Consider the following 19,934-nt stretch of genomic DNA (forward strand, 5'->3'; position numbering starts at 1 on the left):
TATTAGTACAATGTACAACAAACACAATTAAAAACACTACCTAATGAAACTAATGAAATTAAAATAAAATCTAAATTACAACACAAATAAAAGGCATAAACATTAATCAGTTGCAAACTATAACCAAATAATAAATTATGAAAAATCCAGTACACTCTAGATAACTAAATATACTGTGCAAGTAAAGAGGAAAATGTAAAAACAATAAAATGGCACCAAGAGATGCTGAAATACCTAATTAATCTTTCTGGTAAAGAAACGCAAGTCTAACAGAAGGACAGAAATGGTAAACAAGAAAAATGAAGTCGGGGAACATATTAGGAGCTTACATGTTAATATCTACTATATATCGAGATATCACAGCCATAGCATAGGCAAATATAAATTTCACCATCTTGATTTCTAGCTGTAAATGATAGCCTTTACTAATATTCAAAAGCAACATCTTTTCCAGAAAAAAGAAATGGAAAAAATTCCAAGGAATCTAAATCAAAAATCCAAAGCAACAAAAAAGGAATGACCTAGGTCACCAAATCACAGTCCAAATGATAGATAACCATTAGAAGTTTGTTAGGAGTAGAAGAAATATCGCATATTGCCTATAAATAAAGAAGGGAGGTTGAGAAAATCATCTTATCATTTGAGAAAGGAGTCAAAGGACTAGGCTATTACAGTGTAGGGAGAGTCTTGGTCTTTTGAATATCCACCGAAGTCATTCATTTTGTATCTTACAACCCTAGCCAAAGGCTGCTACTACATTGGCACAGAAATTAGAATTGAGGGTTCAAAAACACCTCATTCTTTACATTAGATTCTAAACCAGTGCCATCACTAAATGAAGGTGCATGTGTGAATTTACAAAAGCATATAGTACAAGACTTTTATTAATGCGAGTACATCACTACATCTTATGATAACTAAATTTATCTTTAAAATTTTAGAATAAATCTCTTTTTTTATAGAAAAACGAATTCATTAATAAAGAAAAGGATTACAAAGCCAGAAGGACAAGATTTCTTCCACCAGAAACTACTATATAAGAAAAATAAATAAAAACCAACAAAACAAAACTCATAAAATAACAATGAACTTTGGCAGCCCATTCCCTCTGCAAATAAAAAACGGAAAACCCCTTAAAAATACCATGAGCTGAGCACCAATGAGAAGCAAGAAACTTCTTCAATTCCACATTTCTAAAATCTAAATAGACCAAACACCTTGAGATATTGATCCTTCTCCAACATGAACACCACAGATTAGAAAACAGTAACCAGTTTCATAAAATCTTGACCCTTTTTTTTCTTAGTTCTTCCAAACACTTTAAGCATTGTCAAAGAAAGGTCTCTAGAGAATTCAGACAAACCCATTCTTCCCCAAAACACCATAAATACTAAGCAGACAATTTCACAGAGATTTAGCATGTCTAAAGTTGATTGATTTATTCATGCACATGAGACAAATATAGGAGGAAATTTTTATTTTAGGTTTTGATATATGCAACAAACCATTTTTATGAATCCTATTTGGTACTGCAGTTCAGACAAAAGACTTCACTTTAGAAGGGGTTTTTGATTTCCAAATACATTTATCAAAGGAAAACTTCTGCCTATTAAGACTTACGAGAATGAGTTAATAAATGAAAAATTATACTACAAGAAACCATTAGAAAAGCCAAGAGTCCAAATTCTCCTATCCAGAATAGAATAAAGATTGACATTTTCTATGAGAAAGGAAATTCTCTGACTAATATTTCTATTAATAAAATTCCCAAAGAAGTGAAAGTTTTAGGAAATAGTGTTGCCATTGAAAGAGCAGAAACGATGGAATACAAGCCTACAAGGAATAGAATAATTTGCTTTAAACACATAAGGCCCTAATCAACAACAACAAAAAAGCCTTATCCCATAGGATAAAATCAGCTACATGAGTCGCACAATGTCAAGGGGCCCGGTTAAAGACATGTTAAATACATAAAATTTGATTAATGTTAAAATAGTTGTTTATTATCTGTTGTACAGCTTTACAACGCTGCTTTTTGTTGTAGCTAGCTTATTGGTTAGGAGTCATAGGCCAAAGTTTTCTTCTCAGATTGTACCCTTGATTGTACTTGCTCAGACCTCTCATAAAATACATCATCCAAGACAACTCACTGATTTTATCGTATTTTGAATCTCAAGTAATAAATATTAAACATGATTAATATATCATTGGAATCAAATTTATGTTAAAAAAAGAATACAAGCCTATAAGAAGGAATAGATTGACTCAAACTCCAATATTTTAACATGAAATGGAAGGTTCAAAGACATGTTAAAAACCTAAAATTTGAATAATGTTAAAATAGTGGTTTATTATCTGTTGTACATCTTCATAATGCTGCTTTTTTTTGTAGCTAGCTTATTGGTTAGGAGCGATAGGCTGAAGTCTTTTTCTCAGATTGTACCCTTGATTGTACTTGCTTGCTCGGACCTCTCATATAAAATACATCATCTGAGACAACTCACTGATTTTATCATATTTTAAGTCTCAAGTAATAAATATTAAACATGATTAATATATCATTGGAATCAAAGTTAAGTTAAAAACAGAATACAAGCCTATAACAAGGAAAAGATTGACTCAAACTCCAATATTTTGACATGAAATGGAAGGGTCAAAACATATAAAGAAACATCACCGCCAATTTTTTGCATTTTTTGGACAGAGCATCCATGCCTTGTTCCGCTGCTTCAATTGAAATTTGTAGTGACCTTGTGCAAGCATCTATAAAACCACCAGACTCTTCAATTGATCTCAAAAGTAGATCCAATTCTTTAGTCATCTCATTAATCTAGTGGAGAGAAAGGAAAAAAAGAGCAGCACAATCAGGACTCCTGGCATAATTTAATAGCAGAGAAGAGAAATACATAACAATACAATCAGCATTCCTCATTATAGCACAAATGACTAGATAAAACAAGAAATTAATCTATCCACATCAATAACGCCATCTTACAGGCACAAGATCTAACATTTATATTTTGAAACTATGAAAGATTTTCAGAAATAATACTTTGCCAAACTGCTTTGATAAATCGGAACTGGATATCCCATGCTTGGATGAAGTTCCATGCTGCTCATTAGAAGGAAGCAACTTTCGAGCAGATGACTTTCCAGCGGCAGTATTTCCATCAGATGACAAATGTGAACTGCTATTCAAGACTGGTTGCATATTTCCAGCTACTAAGGAGGCTTGTTGTCCCCCACTCTGAACAGGCCTACTGGCAGAATTGATCGCTGGAGATACGCCATATACATTCTGTACAGGAATGGGTTTTCCACCCATGCTCCCAGGAACATTTGAAGCACTCATGGTATATTTTTGACTTTGAAAACCAACACCACCAGCATAACTTGAAGCTGAAATTGAAGAAACGTCAGACTTTTTAGGGAATGAAAATGTTTCACCCGGCAATAAATTAGAAGCTCTCTGTGAGTCACTTGATATATGTTGAGTCCACAGTTCCTTAGTCTTCTCAGTAGTTGCTTGTAAATTTTTATAACTTGAAAAACCAGGAGAAGCAGAATGACTGCTAACTGTTAAAGAACCGATGCTAGTTCCAAGTGCTGCAGTCTTTTGACCTAAGCTTTTTTGCTGTTCACCTGGATGATATGGATTTTGATTATCAGTATCTTGGTTCACATTCACATCAGAAACAACTTCCTGCACATTAGACTTTAGACTCTGTGAATTTGCCACTAATTCCACTTCTGTATGCTTAGTTTCAGTACATGTTATTTGTTGAGGATTGCCAGAGGGCTTGGCCATCAAATTCCCACTAACCTCAAAAGTCTGCACAGAATTTGTTTTTATTGGAAATGTCAATAACTGAATATACTAACAATCAGTATTCAATAGAAAAATAACTGTTCCTATATCCTAAAATTAAAGAACCAAAAACACCTTATCCATTGCCTGTTTCTGCAATCCCTGAGAAAAAGTGCAACCTTCATCCTCAGGAAGGTTTACAGAAGCATCTTCATCATTGTGCAGAACAGAATTAACCTCAGGTGATGAAGCTTTACTTCCTGCAAGACTAAAGATAAAACCCATTCAACCTTTGAAGATAGAAAATGTTGTAATTAGAGAAAAAATCTTCCTAATTAGAGAAAATATCTATAGAATCTTCTAGGATATTTTTCAGAATATTTTTCCTTATTTCCTTATTTTAGAAGATTAGATTGTTACAAATAGGTATAAGGAAAATGTAATATGTATGAATAATAATAATAAAATTATTCTCCTTTTCAAGTTGGTTTCAGAGCTCCAGATCTTGGGAGCTCCGTTTCCGCTGCAAACAGTAGCCACCGCCGCCGCTATCCGGCCACTACGGCTGCCGCCATAGCCTTTGGGGTCGTTGATAGGGCAGAAAGGTGCGCCCAACTCTGGCGAACACAACGCCAGAATTCGCTCCGGGAAATACGCCGCCACGCGCTACCACCGTCACCGGCGCGTGTAGCCCACGCGCCTAGCTCTGGCAAGACCCACTCGACGTCGCCGCCACAGAAAGAGTCGTCGGAGCCTCCTGAGTCCATTCCACGGGTCGGTGACGTCCCATTTGGCGCAGATTTGAGTAAATCTGAGTTTTTGAGTTTTGTTCCTTTTCCGGTGACGTCCCACGCGCCTAGCTCCGACGAGACCCACTCGCCGCTGCTGTCACAGAACTGGTCGCCGGAGCCTCCTAAGTCCGTTCCACGGCCCACTCATCGTTGTCGCCACAGACAGAGTCGCCGAATCAATCCATTAAGTTACCACCATCAGATTTTTTGAGATGAAAGCTTTTAAAGAGGAACTAGATCGTTTGAAAGGAATGATTGAATCAATAAGTAAGCCCTCTGGACCATGTACTCTGTCCATGAAAGGTAAGAGTTCTCTCCATAATGTGGGTCCTGTGTCACAAGGTATTTGGATTCTTGATTCAGGAGCAACTGATCATATGACACCTTTTCGTATGATCTTCAAATCATATATTCAAAGGAATAGAGAACAACTTATTACAGTTGTGAATGGTCAAGGTGTACCCATATGCGGCTCTGGGAATATAATTTTGGAATCATCTATTGTATTAAAGGATGTTTTACATGTTCCACAATTAGCCAATAATTTTATCTCTATGCAAAAGCTCACAAAAGATTTAAATTGTTCAGTAACATTTTTCTCAACTCATTGTGTTTTTCAGGACCTTGCTACGGGGAAGACAATTTTAACTGCTAAAGAGCAGAGTGGGTTGTATTTGTTGGAATCTGATGATCAAAACAAAACAAAAATCATGAGTCAACAAGCTACATCTGAAACGTGGGCAAATTCCCAAATATGGCTACATCATAAAAGGCTTGGGCATCCTTCATTCAACCTTCTTAAATCCTTATTTCCTCATTTGTTTACTAAGGAGTCTATTGAGTCTTTTAATTGTGATATTTGTCAATTGTCAAAACACCATCGTGCATCCTATCCTATTAGTAATAAAAAGAGTACTTCTCCATTTGATTTAATTCACTCTGATGTTTGGGGACCTATCGTAGAATCTATTTCTGGAGCTAGATGGTTTGTTACCTTTATTGACGATTGTACTCGTGTCACATGGACATACCTTATGAAAAATAAATCAGAAGTTTTCCAAATCTTTGTTAATTTTTTCCGTCTGGTCCAAAATCAATTTGGAAAAAATATCAAAAGAATCAGGTCTGATAATGGTACTGAATATGTGAATCATGAATTTCTTAATTTTTTGTCTCATAATGGTATTGTTCATGAACTAACATGTGTAAACACCCCTCAACAAAACGGGGTTGCAGAAAGAAAGAATCGTCATCTTCTAGAAGTAACTAGAGCTCTTCTTTTTCAAATGTCTGTTCCAAAACATTACTGGGGAGAAGCTGTGTTAACCGCCACATATCTCATCAACAGGTTACTCACCCGTATCTTAAATGGCATTAGTCCTATAGAGTCTCTATTGTCTTTTGTTCCCTCTTGCCCTCTAATATCGAGTCTACCTAGTCGAGTCTTTGGATGTACTGTTTTTGTTCACTCTCATCATCCTAATCGTAGTAAATTAGATCCCAAAGCTCTTAAATGTGTCTTTATTGGGTATCCTTCTAATAAAAAAGGGTACAAATGTTATCATCCTCAGAGTCGTCGCGTCTTTATCACCATGGATGTCACCTTTCAGGAAACACAATCCTTTTATGCCAGTCCACCACTTCAGGGGGAGAAAGCACTTGGTGGAGGAGCTCTCCTTCTTGTCATTACCATATTTGTCTTTGCAGGATGCCCAAGATCTAAGCAATGAAGCTACCATGGTTCACAACGAGGAAGAAGCGGAAGAAGAGGAAGACAAATTTTTTGGCAAAAAATATGAAAGAAGAAAACAACCCACTTCAACTCTCGAGCAAGAAAAATTGTCTAAACCGGAAGTGAGGATCCCTGAAGATAATAGTGAGGAGGTAAGTATTACTGGGGACTTACCCATTGTATTGAGAAAGGAAAGAAGATCATGTGCTAAATATCCTATTTCTCAGTATGTTTGCACTAACAATCTCTCTGATAAGCACAGAAGCTTTATTGTTGCCATTGATGCCACAGAAATTCCTACCTCAATCCAGGAGGCCATGAAACTTGAACATTGGACTCAAGCCATGAAAGAAGAGATGAATGCATTAGAAAAAAATTCAACCTGGGAGATTGTTGATAAGCCAAGAGACAAGAAGGCAGTAGGGTGTAGATGGATATTCACAGTGAAACATAAGGCAGATGGGACAATAGAAAGATATAAAGCTAGATTGGTGGCAAAAGGCTATACCCAAACTTATGGGATTGACTATGAGGAGACGTTTGCCCCAGTGGCAAAGATGAATACAGTTCGAGTTGTTCTCGCTTTGGCTGCTCATTTTGGTTGGGACTTACACCAGTTGGATGTGAAGAATGCCTTTCTTCATGGAAATCTAGAAGAGGAAGTGTACATGGAGATTCCCCCAGGTTTTGAAGTGAAAAATGAAAGAAACGAGGTATGCCTCCTAAAGAAAGCATTTTATGGTCTTAAGCAATCCCCTAGAGCATGATTTGGAAGATTTACAAAAGTAATGGTTTCCTTGGGATACAGACAAAGCCAAGGAGATCATGCTCTATTCATAAAACACTCTTCTACAGGTAAACTCACTCTATTGCTTGTCTATGTGGATGATATGATTATTGCAGGAGATGATGAAATAGAAAAATTGGCATTAAAAGAAAAATTGGCAGCCCAATTTGAAATGAAAGACCTAGGAAAACTCAAGTATTTTCTTGGAATAGAGATTGCTTATTCCAAAAATGGAATTTTCATCTCCCAAAGGAAATATGTACTTGATCTCCTCAAAGAAACAGGGAAGCTGGGATGTAGAACCTCAACAGTTCCTATAGAACAAAATCACAAAATTGGAAGTGAAGAAAGTGCTCCTGTAGAGAAGGCTCAATATCAGAGATTGGTAGGGAAATTGATTTATCTATCACACACAAGACCAGACATTGCTTATGCAGTTAGTGTTGTGAGCCAATTTATGCATGATCCAAGAGAGAGATACATGCAAGCAGTTGACAAAATTCTCCAGTACTTGAAGTCAAGTCCAGGAAAGGGGTTATTGTTCAAAAGGGAAGATACATTGACTATGAAAATATATATTGATGCTGACTATGCAGGTTCTATTACTGACAGAAAATCTACTTCTGGGTATTGTATGTTTCTTGGAGATAGTCTCGTAACGTGGATGAAAATCATTTTGGATTACCTTAAAATCAAGGTGGACAACCCATGCAACTATACTGTGACAATAAGTCTGCCATGAGCATTGCCCATAATCCAGTACAACATGATAGGACCAAACATATTGAGATTGACAGACATTTCATCAAAGATAATCTAGACAGAGGCTTTGTGATTACAACTCATGTTCCTACAGAACTTCATATAGCAGATATTTTTACAAAAGGGCTCCCTCCGAGTAGATTTCAAGATCTTCTAGGCAAGTTGGGAATGATTGATATTCATTTACCAACTTGAGGGGGAGTGTTGTAATTAGAGAAAAAATCTTCCTAATTAGAGAAAATATCTATAGAATCTTCTAGGATATTTTTCAGAATATTTTTCCTTATTTCCTTATTTTAGAAGATTAGATTGTTACGAATAGGTATAAGGAAAATGTAATATGTATGAATAATAATAATAAAATTATTCTCCTTTTCAAGTGAAAATTTAGAAGCATGTGGAAAAAACTAAATCTCAGACCATGGTATTGCCAAAACACAACTTATTCTCATCTGAAGCAATCAATCAAATGATGCTTGTGAATGGAAATAGAAAAGAATTTCAAAAACTTACCTGGCAACATGGAACATAACAAGTTTTCCCTCTAAAGTAAGGCATATAAGAACACAATATGGTGAAAGCTCTGTCCTTTCCTCCACACCAAGTTGAACTCCAACTTTTTGATAGATTGAAACATTATCAATGCATAGCCCCAACAGCAAATTATCATCACCATTTTCTGGAAAAGTGAAAATTTACAAACTTACATAAGTATATATCAAACTAAATCCAAGAGATAGATCAAGAGTCAATGAGTATCAGGATGCCTTCTATATGAGCACACATTATTTTATGATATCGATGCTTCATGAATCAAGATGCATATGCCAGTTGCATCCAAGAGCAGCAAGAATTGAAAATCTTAATTGAATCTCAAATGAATGATCATAAATCATAATTAATAGAAGATTTGAAAAAGCCATTACTCCTTTCTAGATAGTAACCATTTGTACAAGATCCAATGGTCAAGATTTACCCATCTCAACCCTCTTACATGAAACAAACTGATGAAATTTTAGTAGCATTGAGGGTGCATTTGGGTTTGGGACAGATGTGAAAATTAGATTATTTCAAGTTTTCAACAATCCACTCCATGGATAATCCAGTATTGTTAAATCAATTATAATCAGCATGAAATTTTGTTAGGGTAAGTTTGCTAAAAAGTGATTTTAAAATATTTAATTTCGTTTGGATATAACAAAAAAAAAATCAGTTTTTACATAATAAAATCAGCTTTAGGGGAAAGAAGGTTGTCAAATCTCTAGATGCATTAAAAACAACTTTTTTTTCAAAAAAAAAAAAGCTTTTTAGAAATTTCAATTGTTGTCTCAAACATGCAACTTATTTTGCAAACAGCTTTATTTCCCCAAAAAAAAAAAAAAAAAAAAAAAAAAAAAAAAAAAAAAGCTGAAATGTGGTTAATTAAGCTTTCCCAAACATGCTGAGTTGAAGAATTAAGAATATCATCAAGATACAATTGGCATAATGCAAATCAATAAAATGAAGAAAAAATATTATATATCTTCTATAGTGTGTTAGTGGTGATTATCATACATTATTCAAATTACTTTGAAATAGAACATATTTTAAAAAGATTATTGTCTCAAGAATTAATTTAATATTTGCAGAACGTGAATATTCAACCCATATTTATTTTTGGGTAATTGGATAAAAAGATATCGAATGGAAGTTATTCCATCCAAACTATTGTTGGAACCATAAATTAGCTTTGGGTTGGGTCACCAGCATATACCGGGCTCTAAAATTGTATCTGTAACTCCAGATTTAATCCTGGCCCAATCACTTAAGGAGTGGTATCAAAACAACCCCTAAAATGGCTTATCTATCATCTCCTGTCCTCAGTCCATGACATCCTAATCCTCCAACTTCCTTATAATTTTCGTCTGTTTAGCCCAATGAGGTTTCTTGCCAAACATGTTACAAGTACGGCAACAACTAAGCCTTTTCCCACTAAGTGGAGTCAGCTACATAGATCAAATTAAAGGGCACCATAATGTTTTATTGTGAATCATGCAACAAGTTAGCAATCTTGAAGTACCTTGAAGTTCAATTCTTGGAACCAAATTATCTCGCTCAATATCAATAACTGCAGCTTCACTCTTGTCATCATCTGCTGACCAACCAAGCAGCATAATGTGCTGATCTGTATTTTTCATGTTGGCATTGATTGCAAGTTGGCTGTAGTTATTAAAAAAAATAAAAGAAATAAAGCAAAATCATTCATCAGTTCAAATTCTAAGTTTTGGTCAGAAAAGAAATTCAACAAAATTCATGAAAGATAAAGGATGATATTGATGACCAGTAAACATGTAAAACATGTAATTTTATTGATCAAACACTAATCCCAATTTTGTACCAATGTTATCAAAATGGGTAAGGGCAACAAACAAGAATGAGAACAAATCAATCTCCAGGTACTAAAGTGACCTAGAACCCTCCCCCAAAACTGATTCTTTTTATCCCACAATAGCCATCAGCCCATCACCTCATTCCGCTCCTACTCTTATATTCCTTCCACATGTGAACTAACCTAACCTAACTACTTAACTGCAGTTAGTTAATCTGTTTACTTTTAATCAATGCCCTCAGGGCCTTGATTCCCTGTCACTCCCCTATTTTTACATCGACATTATTTATTTAAGGTACCATGACAAACTTTATGGAAAACAAACCTTCGAACTAAGATGTAAAAACATGTAAAGGCAGAAAATCAGCCAGAAAAGGTGGACTACGGAGATGAGAAAGCATCATGAAAAGAAATGCAAAAGATTTACCATTGTTTTAAATATGTCAATAAAAGGTAGGGTCCACTTCCAAAGGGTACAATATCGTCAATTAACCCTTGATAAATATCATAGAAGGATTGAATAACTAATTCAGAACAACCCTGCAAGAGAAAATTCAAATTTAGAATTTAATGCTACATGAAAACAACAACTGTAATTTTCTTAAGCTACCCAGCATCCTGACTCTTGAATTTGATAAACAGTGAGACATTTACAAAATACAGCGGAATGTGAATACATTAGCAATGTTCAGCATGAAGACAATTAGCAGTATCTAAATTTTTCTCTTGTAAAATGTTTTGGCATTAATTATCTTTTATATATACTCTTGAATATAAATAAGTTCATTCTGATGGGTGGAAAAACACTCAATCACATTCAGGAAAAAAAAATTTCATTTCTCACAATTTATAAGCTCAGAGAACTGAACATAAACTTTTAAAGTACAAGGACCTATTCAAAACCTCCAAATAATTTAGGGAGTTGCACATTAATTTGACCTAAATATTTTACCAGAAAGCAAGCAAGATGACATGTAAATATTCAATATCAAGATAAGAGCATGCATCAATTGTCCGGGCCTTCTAAAGTCTTGTCCACAACGAAGTTTAATCATGTATAGGCAGCTCATGATTAATAATGATTATATTCATGAAAAAACAAAAAAACAAAAAAATACAAGGATTTTACACTTACATCGTCAATTTCACCAAGTCGGCTTCTAATAACTTGGATAAGATAATTTTCCTCCTTGCCATCACCAGTAAGTTGAACGCATCCAATTACAATAGAATCGGGACGAACACACTTGACAGAATCAACTGGTACAATTATTTAAGAAAGACTATATTATATGCAGTGCATAACATGAACACAACACCATGTATTGACCTTAAAACATCAAAAAAATAAAATTGACCATCAAGAAAATGTGTGGGACTATTGACATCTCAATCATATGCTCACTCCCTAGTGCCTACTTTTAATTAGAATTTCCTAAAATGTGCTAAACTTTTCTGGTTCAAGTTGAACCTTAATTAACTATATTCCTATTTGCCTATTCACATTTAACAAGTTATTAATGTATGTTAGTAGTGAGAATTATCAATTTGGGGAGTACCATGATGTTAGATAATTGTTAGTTTAGTAACTTTAGTTGTCAATATATGTTATATTTAAAGATTAATAAGTCATTGATATCTGTTAGTTTATTGCGCTGAGATAGAGAGGAATCAAGATAGATAACTTATAATAAGAGGGAGGTTCAGAGAGAAGACCAGCTTGTCATTTGAGAAAGGATTAGACTCTTAGATGGTGATCCAGGTCTCTCAAACATTCAGGGAAATCATTCATTTTGAATACCCTGGTCCAGGACTGATACCATATTGTTACAAAAATTAGGATTTCGGGTTTGTCAATAAAAAATCATTATTTCCTTAAGAATCGGAACCAGTTCTATCACATCAGCAAGACACGTGAGAAGGAAAAACACCCGTATACTGTGAGCACTACTTACCAACTAAATGAACTTTATGAAGAACAGATTGTCATAAATCAAAGCAAACTTATAGCATATTGTATTTGTAAGATTATTTATTTTAGGGATAACAGAAGAAATTTATTAAAACTAAGAAAAAAATACAGAGAGAAACGGAGATAAGGAATCTTCCTAAACTAAAGAATACAACAACAGAAAACAACCAAGAAAAAAAGAAAAGATTAATCAAAAAAAGCTGCCCAGGCTCCACATATCTTTAGTGATATGATACCCCATTTCAAAAAGCCATGTGCTTTACTCTAAATAGATTCCAAATATTTAATCTCAAATCAAGTGTTGAGCCAAAGTAATCTCCTAAAAAATACATCAGTTCTACTTCAAACAGATGCACCAAGGTGCAGCACAGATTGCACATTGAGACAAAACCATAGCTTCACCACTTCTACAAAATCCATAAAAGCAAATCATTATGAATAGGTCCAGGGACATGAAGAACATTTTTTAAGGTTATGAAGGTATTTATTTGAATTTTGAATGTTTCATATGCCAGCTACTGTTACAAGTGTGCCATCTGTGATGACTATTTTCTTTTTATTGCTAGGAAAAGGAGAATATGAAGTATTTGGATGAGAACATCATAAGGTACATGGCTCCAGAAGAATGGAGGTGTTTTTGCAACATTAAATACAAATGAAAGTGGAAGCATACCTGAATAGACCGAAGTACAAGTATCTTATGATTTTTCCAAGCTGCTGACAAAAGCTCTCACCCTATTAAATATCAGAGACAGAGAGAGGGAATTGAATATTTGAGAACAGGAACGGTTTTGGTGCTCCTTATAATCTGGTACAATGAGGTAATTGCAGGGAGAGAATAAACTGACTAAAAGTGCTACTGCTGAGTCAGCACTGATCTAACATGCTGATAGAAAAAGCTAACTGCTGTCTCCCAAGCTAGAATACAATACAGCAGGGTCTAGGCTATGCCTATACACGAGAAATCAAGAGTAGACATATTCTAACATTCCCAATGCAAACTCAGGGTGATTGGAAACAACTAATCACTCTAAGGTTGTGTCTCAAATTACAAAATCCAAGTTTGGACAGAGGTTTTGTCAGAATGTCTGCAATTTGATCTTGAGCAAGAACATGAGCAATAATAAGAGAGTGACCCTTTATCTAACAAAGAAAATATCTAACACCATATGATTGGTTCTGGAATGAAGAACAAGATTGTGACTCAAGGCTACTGCACTTTGATTAGTACATGACAGTAGTGCAATAGATTTGCAGTTCTTGAAGCAAAGACTGAATCCAGAATTTCAGAAGCTGTGATAGCCAACCTCCTGTATTTGGCTTCAGCACTAGACCTAGAAACCAGTGTTTGTTTCTTGAACCACCAGGAAGTTAGACAAGATCCAAGAAACAAACATAGCGAGCCTCCCTTCACAAAACCACCACACGATTCCACCATGGCAGCCATGGTGCCACCATTTAACAATACTTGCCCAATCAAAACTTCTACAAAGTTGTTTTTGGGAAAGAAAAGCCCTCAGATCAGGAGCTCTAACATCATGTGAGAAAATGACAAATGGATTTTTTTAACAGCTTAAGTGGATATGACCACTCAGCTGAATTATCTATTTATATTAATAAGTATTACAAAGATGATCAATGATAATTACAATTTACAAGAGAGCAATTAAGTTATCACTAACAAGCATTGAACCTAGCTATATGAAGTATCTAGGCTACTTGGAAAGAGGTTAAAATTGCTCTTATTTCCTACAGCTATCATTTCTATTAGAAATGAATCAAGCCTAAGTGCCTAACTTGACCACAACAGCCAACATAGGGAGGAGTATTGCTGGCCATTATTCTCAGCAAATATGGACATCGTAACACACCTAAAAATTTTACTCAAGCATTTTCAGTCAAATAGTTTTTGTTGGAAATCCCACATCGTCTAGTGAGATGGCCTTACTAATGTATATAAGTGGAGAGCAATCCTCATCTTACAAGCCGGTTTTGTAAGGTTGAGTTAGACCCCAACCCACTTTCTTAGGATGGTATCAGGCCCTATCCTAACAATTCTTGTTGTTGGACTTATCAAGCCACCAGCTATTAGGCCACTTTCAAACCATCAGCAAATATCCAGTACTGCAAATTTTACGTTCAAAATGTTTTTTCCTCAACATGAAGAAAGTGTATTGGAGATCCCATATCGAATAGTAATAAGGTCAACAAAGAGTACATAAGTGCGAGGCAACCCTCACTTTACAAGTCAGTTTTGTAGGGTTGAGTAAAGCTCCAAACCACTTTCTAAGAAGGTATCATAGCATATCAGAGTCTATCTTAGCGATTTGTTGTTAGGCTTATCAAGCCACCCGCTATTGAACTGTTGTCAAGCAACCTATAGATATCCAGTCCTACAAACTTTATGCTCAAGATGTCCAGTCTTCGGCATAAGGGAGCTATGTTAGAAATTCCGCATCATCTAGTGAAATGGTCATACTAGTGTGTATAAGTGGGGAACAATCCTCACCTTACAAACTAGTTTTGTAAGATTGAATTAGACTCCAAACCACTATCTTAAGAGTCTCCAATATTTTTAGTTAGCTACGTCTTTTTGCTTAAATATGTTTTTAGCCCCTAAAAATATCATTTTTAAACTAGTTTGATTAAACTTTCATTTCTTTTTTGTCCACAAAATAGAAAAGGAAAAAAAAAAGTGCATTTAGTCCTAGTGAGGGATTAAAAATGAACTATTTTTGTTAAATGTATGGATTAAAAACAAACATAATTAAAATAGCAACTAAAATGAAAAACAACATAAGTTCAAGGACCAAAACTAAAGTATATGAGGTTTTTTTATTAACTCCCTTTCAACATTTGATAGTCTTGACAAAAAATCCTCCCGATGAAATTGTTGAATCAAAAGGGCATTTAACAAATCTATGAAGAACTTATATGGAAGTAAAAACTAATTCACACACACACACACACTATACACACATTAAAATAAAGAAATGAAACAATGAAGCAAACCTTTTATGCTAATATTAGCTGCAGAATCACCAATCCATGATCCGAAGGATAGTGGAATTGAAACTCTTTCTTCAAAGTTAGCTGATAAAATGCTTAGAACACTCTTACTTGCCACAGCAACAAATGAACCTTTCAACCCCCAATCAACTGCACAAAGAAACAAAAAATTAAACAAGTAATTGGGAATGACAAAATAAGGAAAAAAGCTGCTGTGAACCAAACATATGATTAAAATATTACAATGCCCACCAAACACTGCACTGTTCAGATATTAGGTGAAAGACAAGGAGAGAGAGACAAAGACAGAGACGTGTATGCATAAAGCCACAACCAGATTTTAATTCATTCCCTCCCGACCATGTATAATACAAAAAAAAAATAGAAAAATTAAACAGTAATAGCAATAGGAACAATGATATACAGATACACTAACACGAGCACGCATGCACACACAGATATGTAATGTAGTGAACTGACTCATATTCCAATATTTATTGCCAATTGGTGTAATTTGACTCCTTAAAGTCATAAAAACATTAAACATAACTCACATGGATACTGGGGCGTGAAGATATTCAAGTGGTAAGTCAAAAACAAAGAAAGAAGCATACCAGCATCAACATTGTCCATCACATGTTTAAGTGGAAAACCAATCTCTCCACAATATAGTTTCCCAATATTTGAAAGAACAACATAAGAATTTTTTGTTGTTGTTATCCAACGCATGTCGTTGACAAAGGTTGAATCATCAAGTGAAGAGGAAAAGGATTGCTTCACTTCCTAAATAATGAGAACATAAATAGAAAAGTTAATATGGCATAAAATATTTCAAGCATATAAGTTGTATTTTAGATAGAGATATAAAGCATACAAACAATCCCAAAATTTATAGAGATTGAGCACCTTCACAGCATTTTATATTTTTTCTTGATCCTAGTTATTTGCTTTCATGTTTATGAGGTTTTCTATTCTCCTTATATTTATTTAATACTTCCTTCCTAAGCATCAGGCAGTAGAAGCTTAAGAAGGGAACATAGTTATAGTTTAAAAGATTAAACAGAGGGATTTGGCGAATAGAAAAACTGCCAACCATACAAGGGAAGAGATGGCTGGGAGAATTTATATGCTAACAAAGGTAAGTTATCAGCATTCACGAGGGCCTCTACCTACCAAAGACATCACCAAAAGGTTTTGTTGATCAAGGGGAAAACTAACTGCCTAAGCTCCTTGGCTGAGATAGGATGAGTTGTTTTACATCTTGGTGTCCTTTTGTTTTTGTTTCTAAGTTTTTTATTTACAAGCTAAGAGCTTAATTAGCTTCAGCTCAAGGAGTACTGGAAATTAATGTGTTTGATTTATTGTTTGCACACATTCCAAATCAGTTGAACAGAAAAGTATATGAGACCACGCATTGGCTTCAACATCCATTTGAGTTCTCCAACAAATATCCAAACACACTATTAGTTTAAAATTATTACTATTAGCACATGCAGTATGTTACAATATTAGTAAACTCATTTATTACTATAGACAATAGTTGTTGAATAGATCTGCAATTAGTTCCTAATCATCTGTCATGCTTAATTCACTGTTTAGTATAAATAAGATGAATTACGTGCACTCAAGACACCATTTTCTCCCCAATAAATTCTATTTCAACAAAGTAGAAAGCTAAATAACAAAGTGGCAGTGCAAAAGCCAAAGCTTCAACAAACCACATGTACTGAATGACACAATGCCATATAATGAAAGTGATAGAAGGACACTAATGAACGTTCATTCATATCAAAACTCAGCACCATAACAACAGATTAAGTAATTAAATTAAACCTAAAACACAATGAAACCTAGGCTACTCCAATGAATTAATCCCTCAAAGTCATGGTTTATGTACCTTGTTGAGAAAGCTTTCAACAGAGTAAAACCGAATGTCACCAGCGACAGAAGCCGCGAGCGTTGAATTATCGGTGGAAACAGCCAATGCGCGAACCCTACCAATGGAAACATCCACAAGACTCAGTTGCTGCACCGGCGAGCCACTTCCCTTGTCCTTAAACTCGTTCGCGGAATCGATAAGGTCCTTCGTCCTCGCAACGTAAAAACCTAAAAAATTAAAAAACAACATTCAATTTGAGCACAGAGGCGTGTTTAATTGAACACTCAAGTGCTGTTTACCTGAAGAGTGAGCAACGAAGGTTAGGCGAAAGCGTTCGGAGAGTGCGAGAGGCTGCGACGGAAGGGTTTCGACATCGAAATTCGAATCCGAAGCCTTCAACGGAACGGCCTCGCCGATTTTGACGAAGAAGTAATCGGTGGTTCCGACTACCTCGCCTTCGACCTCTTCGGGTTCGATCTTCGCGGGACTCATGTTCCTGCTAAACGCTGGTGCGAGAGAAAAAGGAATGAATCAGTGAGTGCTTCGAACTCTTTGTTGGTGAAGCTAATTCGTTCGGAGTTGTTACCGTGTTGGAACTACGAGAGCAGCGCAATGAGGAGGTGAAGAAGGGAAGCGGTGAAATTCGCGAACGGCGAGCGAGGATGGTTGCGTTTTGTTGCGTTGCGGTGACGGCGTTGGAGTGTGAATGCGACCACTGTGGGGTATCGCCGCGTCCAATGGTGGTTTAAGCAAAATGGGTGTGTCGTGGGGGAAGAAAGCGCGGTTCTGGAGCTCGTTGTGTCGAGACCTTCTTTCCTTTCATTTTTCATTTCAAAACTTTAGGGCTTGTTTGGGTTTTTTTTTTTAACTTTATTTTTAAAATTGATTTCTATTTTTGAAAACAGAAAAAAAAAATGCAAATAATATATGTGATAAGATTGGTGTTTGAAAATTCATTCAAAATTAATAATTTTTTAAATCAAAATTAAAAAATAAAAATATCTCTAAGAAATTAAATTATCTTGTCAAATAAGTATATTTTTTTTTGGACTAAATTACATTTTTGGTTCTTCTATTTTTATTCATCCTCAATTTTGATCTTCTTATTTATTTTTTTTTGTAAGTGAACGGGCTTAAAAGCCTAAACAAAAAACAACAGTAAAAAGATATTGTTGCAGAATCAGCAAACAAAGAAAAACAACCCTGTGAGGGGATTATCAAAGATTGAATATCGAAATTAAGATTTGTCATTGTATCAGTCACTTGGTTGGCTTCTCTATAAATATGTGAGCATTTAAGGTCCTATTCAATATCATTCATCTCTACTATAGAATTAATCAAGGATGCACAGCTATGAGAAGCACTAACCTTCATTAAGAAACTTAACATCGAGGCTAGAATCTGATTCTACAATGATATCCTCTTTAAAGTCTTTCTCATTAATGATCTGAAGTTCGAGAAATATCACTCATAACTCTGTTAAAAGAACGGAACACTAATCGAGCTTACATGAAAAGCGTTATAAATGAGGTTAGATAAAAAAAACACATAGAAGGGGGTTGAATATGTGTATTGTGTAAAGGAATTTAAAAAAAACATTTTTGCAAGAAAATTATTTTTCGTCCAGTAAAATAGTATTGGGGAATGCTAAATAGAAATTGCCCAGGATTGGTTTTACAAAAACACTTTCCGTCTAAGAGTTTTATCGTCTGCACACAAGAAATGTTTCTTAAATGAAAGCTTATTTCTTAAAGGAAACATTGTTTCTTCAGATAATGGTTTAAACAAAAGTATTTCTCGTCTAGGAGTAGCTTCATTGAAGAATAGGTAATGGACAAAGTTTTTAATATGATTTAGCGAATAAATAAAATATCGTTTGAAATGTAAATAGATAGTACAAGGATTTTATATTGGTTTGCTCAGACTAAGCTACGTCTAGTCTCCTTCAAATGAAGGGTTCCACTAGATAATCAATGAAGTGCAAGTATTATTTATTCAGCCTCTTCAGGCTCGCAGTGAGTATTATAGACCACCCAGATCACAACCACTCCTGGTCCTAAGTATTATCAACCACTATTGGCTCGTCAACTTCACTTTTTGACGCTAGTATTCTTTGTTTAGCCACTTCTGGCTCCTAATGAGTATTCTCGACCAACTCCTGGCCTGCTAACTTCAACATTAGCGCTAGTATACTTTAATCAGTCACTTTTGGCTCTTAATGAGTATTCTCGACCAACTCCTGGCCCGTCGCCTTCACTCATCAACGCTAGTATTCTTTAATCAGCCACTTCTGGCTCGTAAATGAGTATTCTCGACCAACTCCTGGTCCATTGACTTCACTCCTCAACGCTAGTATTCTTTAATCAGTCACTTCTAGCTCATAGTGAGTATTCTTTGACAAGCCTCTCCAGGCTTTACAAGTATTCTTTCCCTAGCTTCTTCAGGCTTTACAAATGATAAGTAAATAGTTGAGATTAAGTGTTTGGATTACTCTCACAAAGAGGATACATATGTTTTCTACACTCACTAAAGTGTATGATCCTAAGTTACACTTAGAACACCTTAGACTATAGAGATAATAACATCAATGTATATTTGATGATTCCATGAGCTCTATCTTTGGTTTCCTTACTTTATGGGCTTCGTATCACTCTTCGTCTATCTTTTCTAAAAGCCAACTTTTTCAGGTTCGAAGTTGTGACATATATAGTCTTGTAAAATTTGCTCGTTACAAGTGTTCGTTGAAGCTGATATAGTCGTTTATGACTAGTTTGATCTTTCATTTAGTGCTCAGGATCTTGCATTAAATGTTGCTTCCTGTTCATG

At 35.2% G+C, this 19,934-nt stretch overlaps 1 protein-coding gene across 2 annotated transcripts in view; it reads right to left on the bottom strand.

Annotated features, from left to right (window-relative positions):
• LNO1 (Nuclear pore complex protein) overlaps positions 1 to 17,944 on the bottom strand; it is a 33,915-nt gene extending 15,971 nt beyond the window's left edge. Inside the window, exons 1-12 of one of the 2 annotated variants that reach the window (XM_020376991.3) lie at positions 17,695 to 17,944; positions 17,408 to 17,614; positions 17,127 to 17,335; positions 15,844 to 16,012; positions 15,233 to 15,379; positions 11,384 to 11,508; positions 10,676 to 10,788; positions 9,940 to 10,079; positions 8,394 to 8,559; positions 3,944 to 4,076; positions 3,053 to 3,832; positions 2,678 to 2,830 (exon numbers count right to left, since the gene is read on the bottom strand). In XM_020376991.3, the coding sequence (XP_020232580.1) occupies positions 2,678 to 2,830; positions 3,053 to 3,832; positions 3,944 to 4,076; positions 8,394 to 8,559; positions 9,940 to 10,079; positions 10,676 to 10,788; positions 11,384 to 11,508; positions 15,233 to 15,379; positions 15,844 to 16,012; positions 17,127 to 17,335; positions 17,408 to 17,600 (2,328 nt within the window). In that variant the 5' untranslated portion in view covers positions 17,601 to 17,614; positions 17,695 to 17,944. Of the gene's footprint in view, positions 1 to 2,677; positions 2,831 to 3,052; positions 3,833 to 3,943; positions 4,077 to 8,393; positions 8,560 to 9,939; positions 10,080 to 10,675; positions 10,789 to 11,383; positions 11,509 to 15,232; positions 15,380 to 15,843; positions 16,013 to 17,126; positions 17,336 to 17,407 lie in introns of both variants that reach the window. The other variant, XM_083062398.1, reaches the window with a different exon arrangement.
• Between the last annotated feature and the right edge of the window lie 1,990 nt (positions 17,945 to 19,934).

Source organism: Cajanus cajan, chromosome 8 (assembly GCF_000230855.2).
Source record: "Cajanus cajan strain Asha chromosome 8, NIPB_CcT2T_4, whole genome shotgun sequence".
Lineage (NCBI taxonomy): Eukaryota > Viridiplantae > Streptophyta > Magnoliopsida > Fabales > Fabaceae > Cajanus > Cajanus cajan.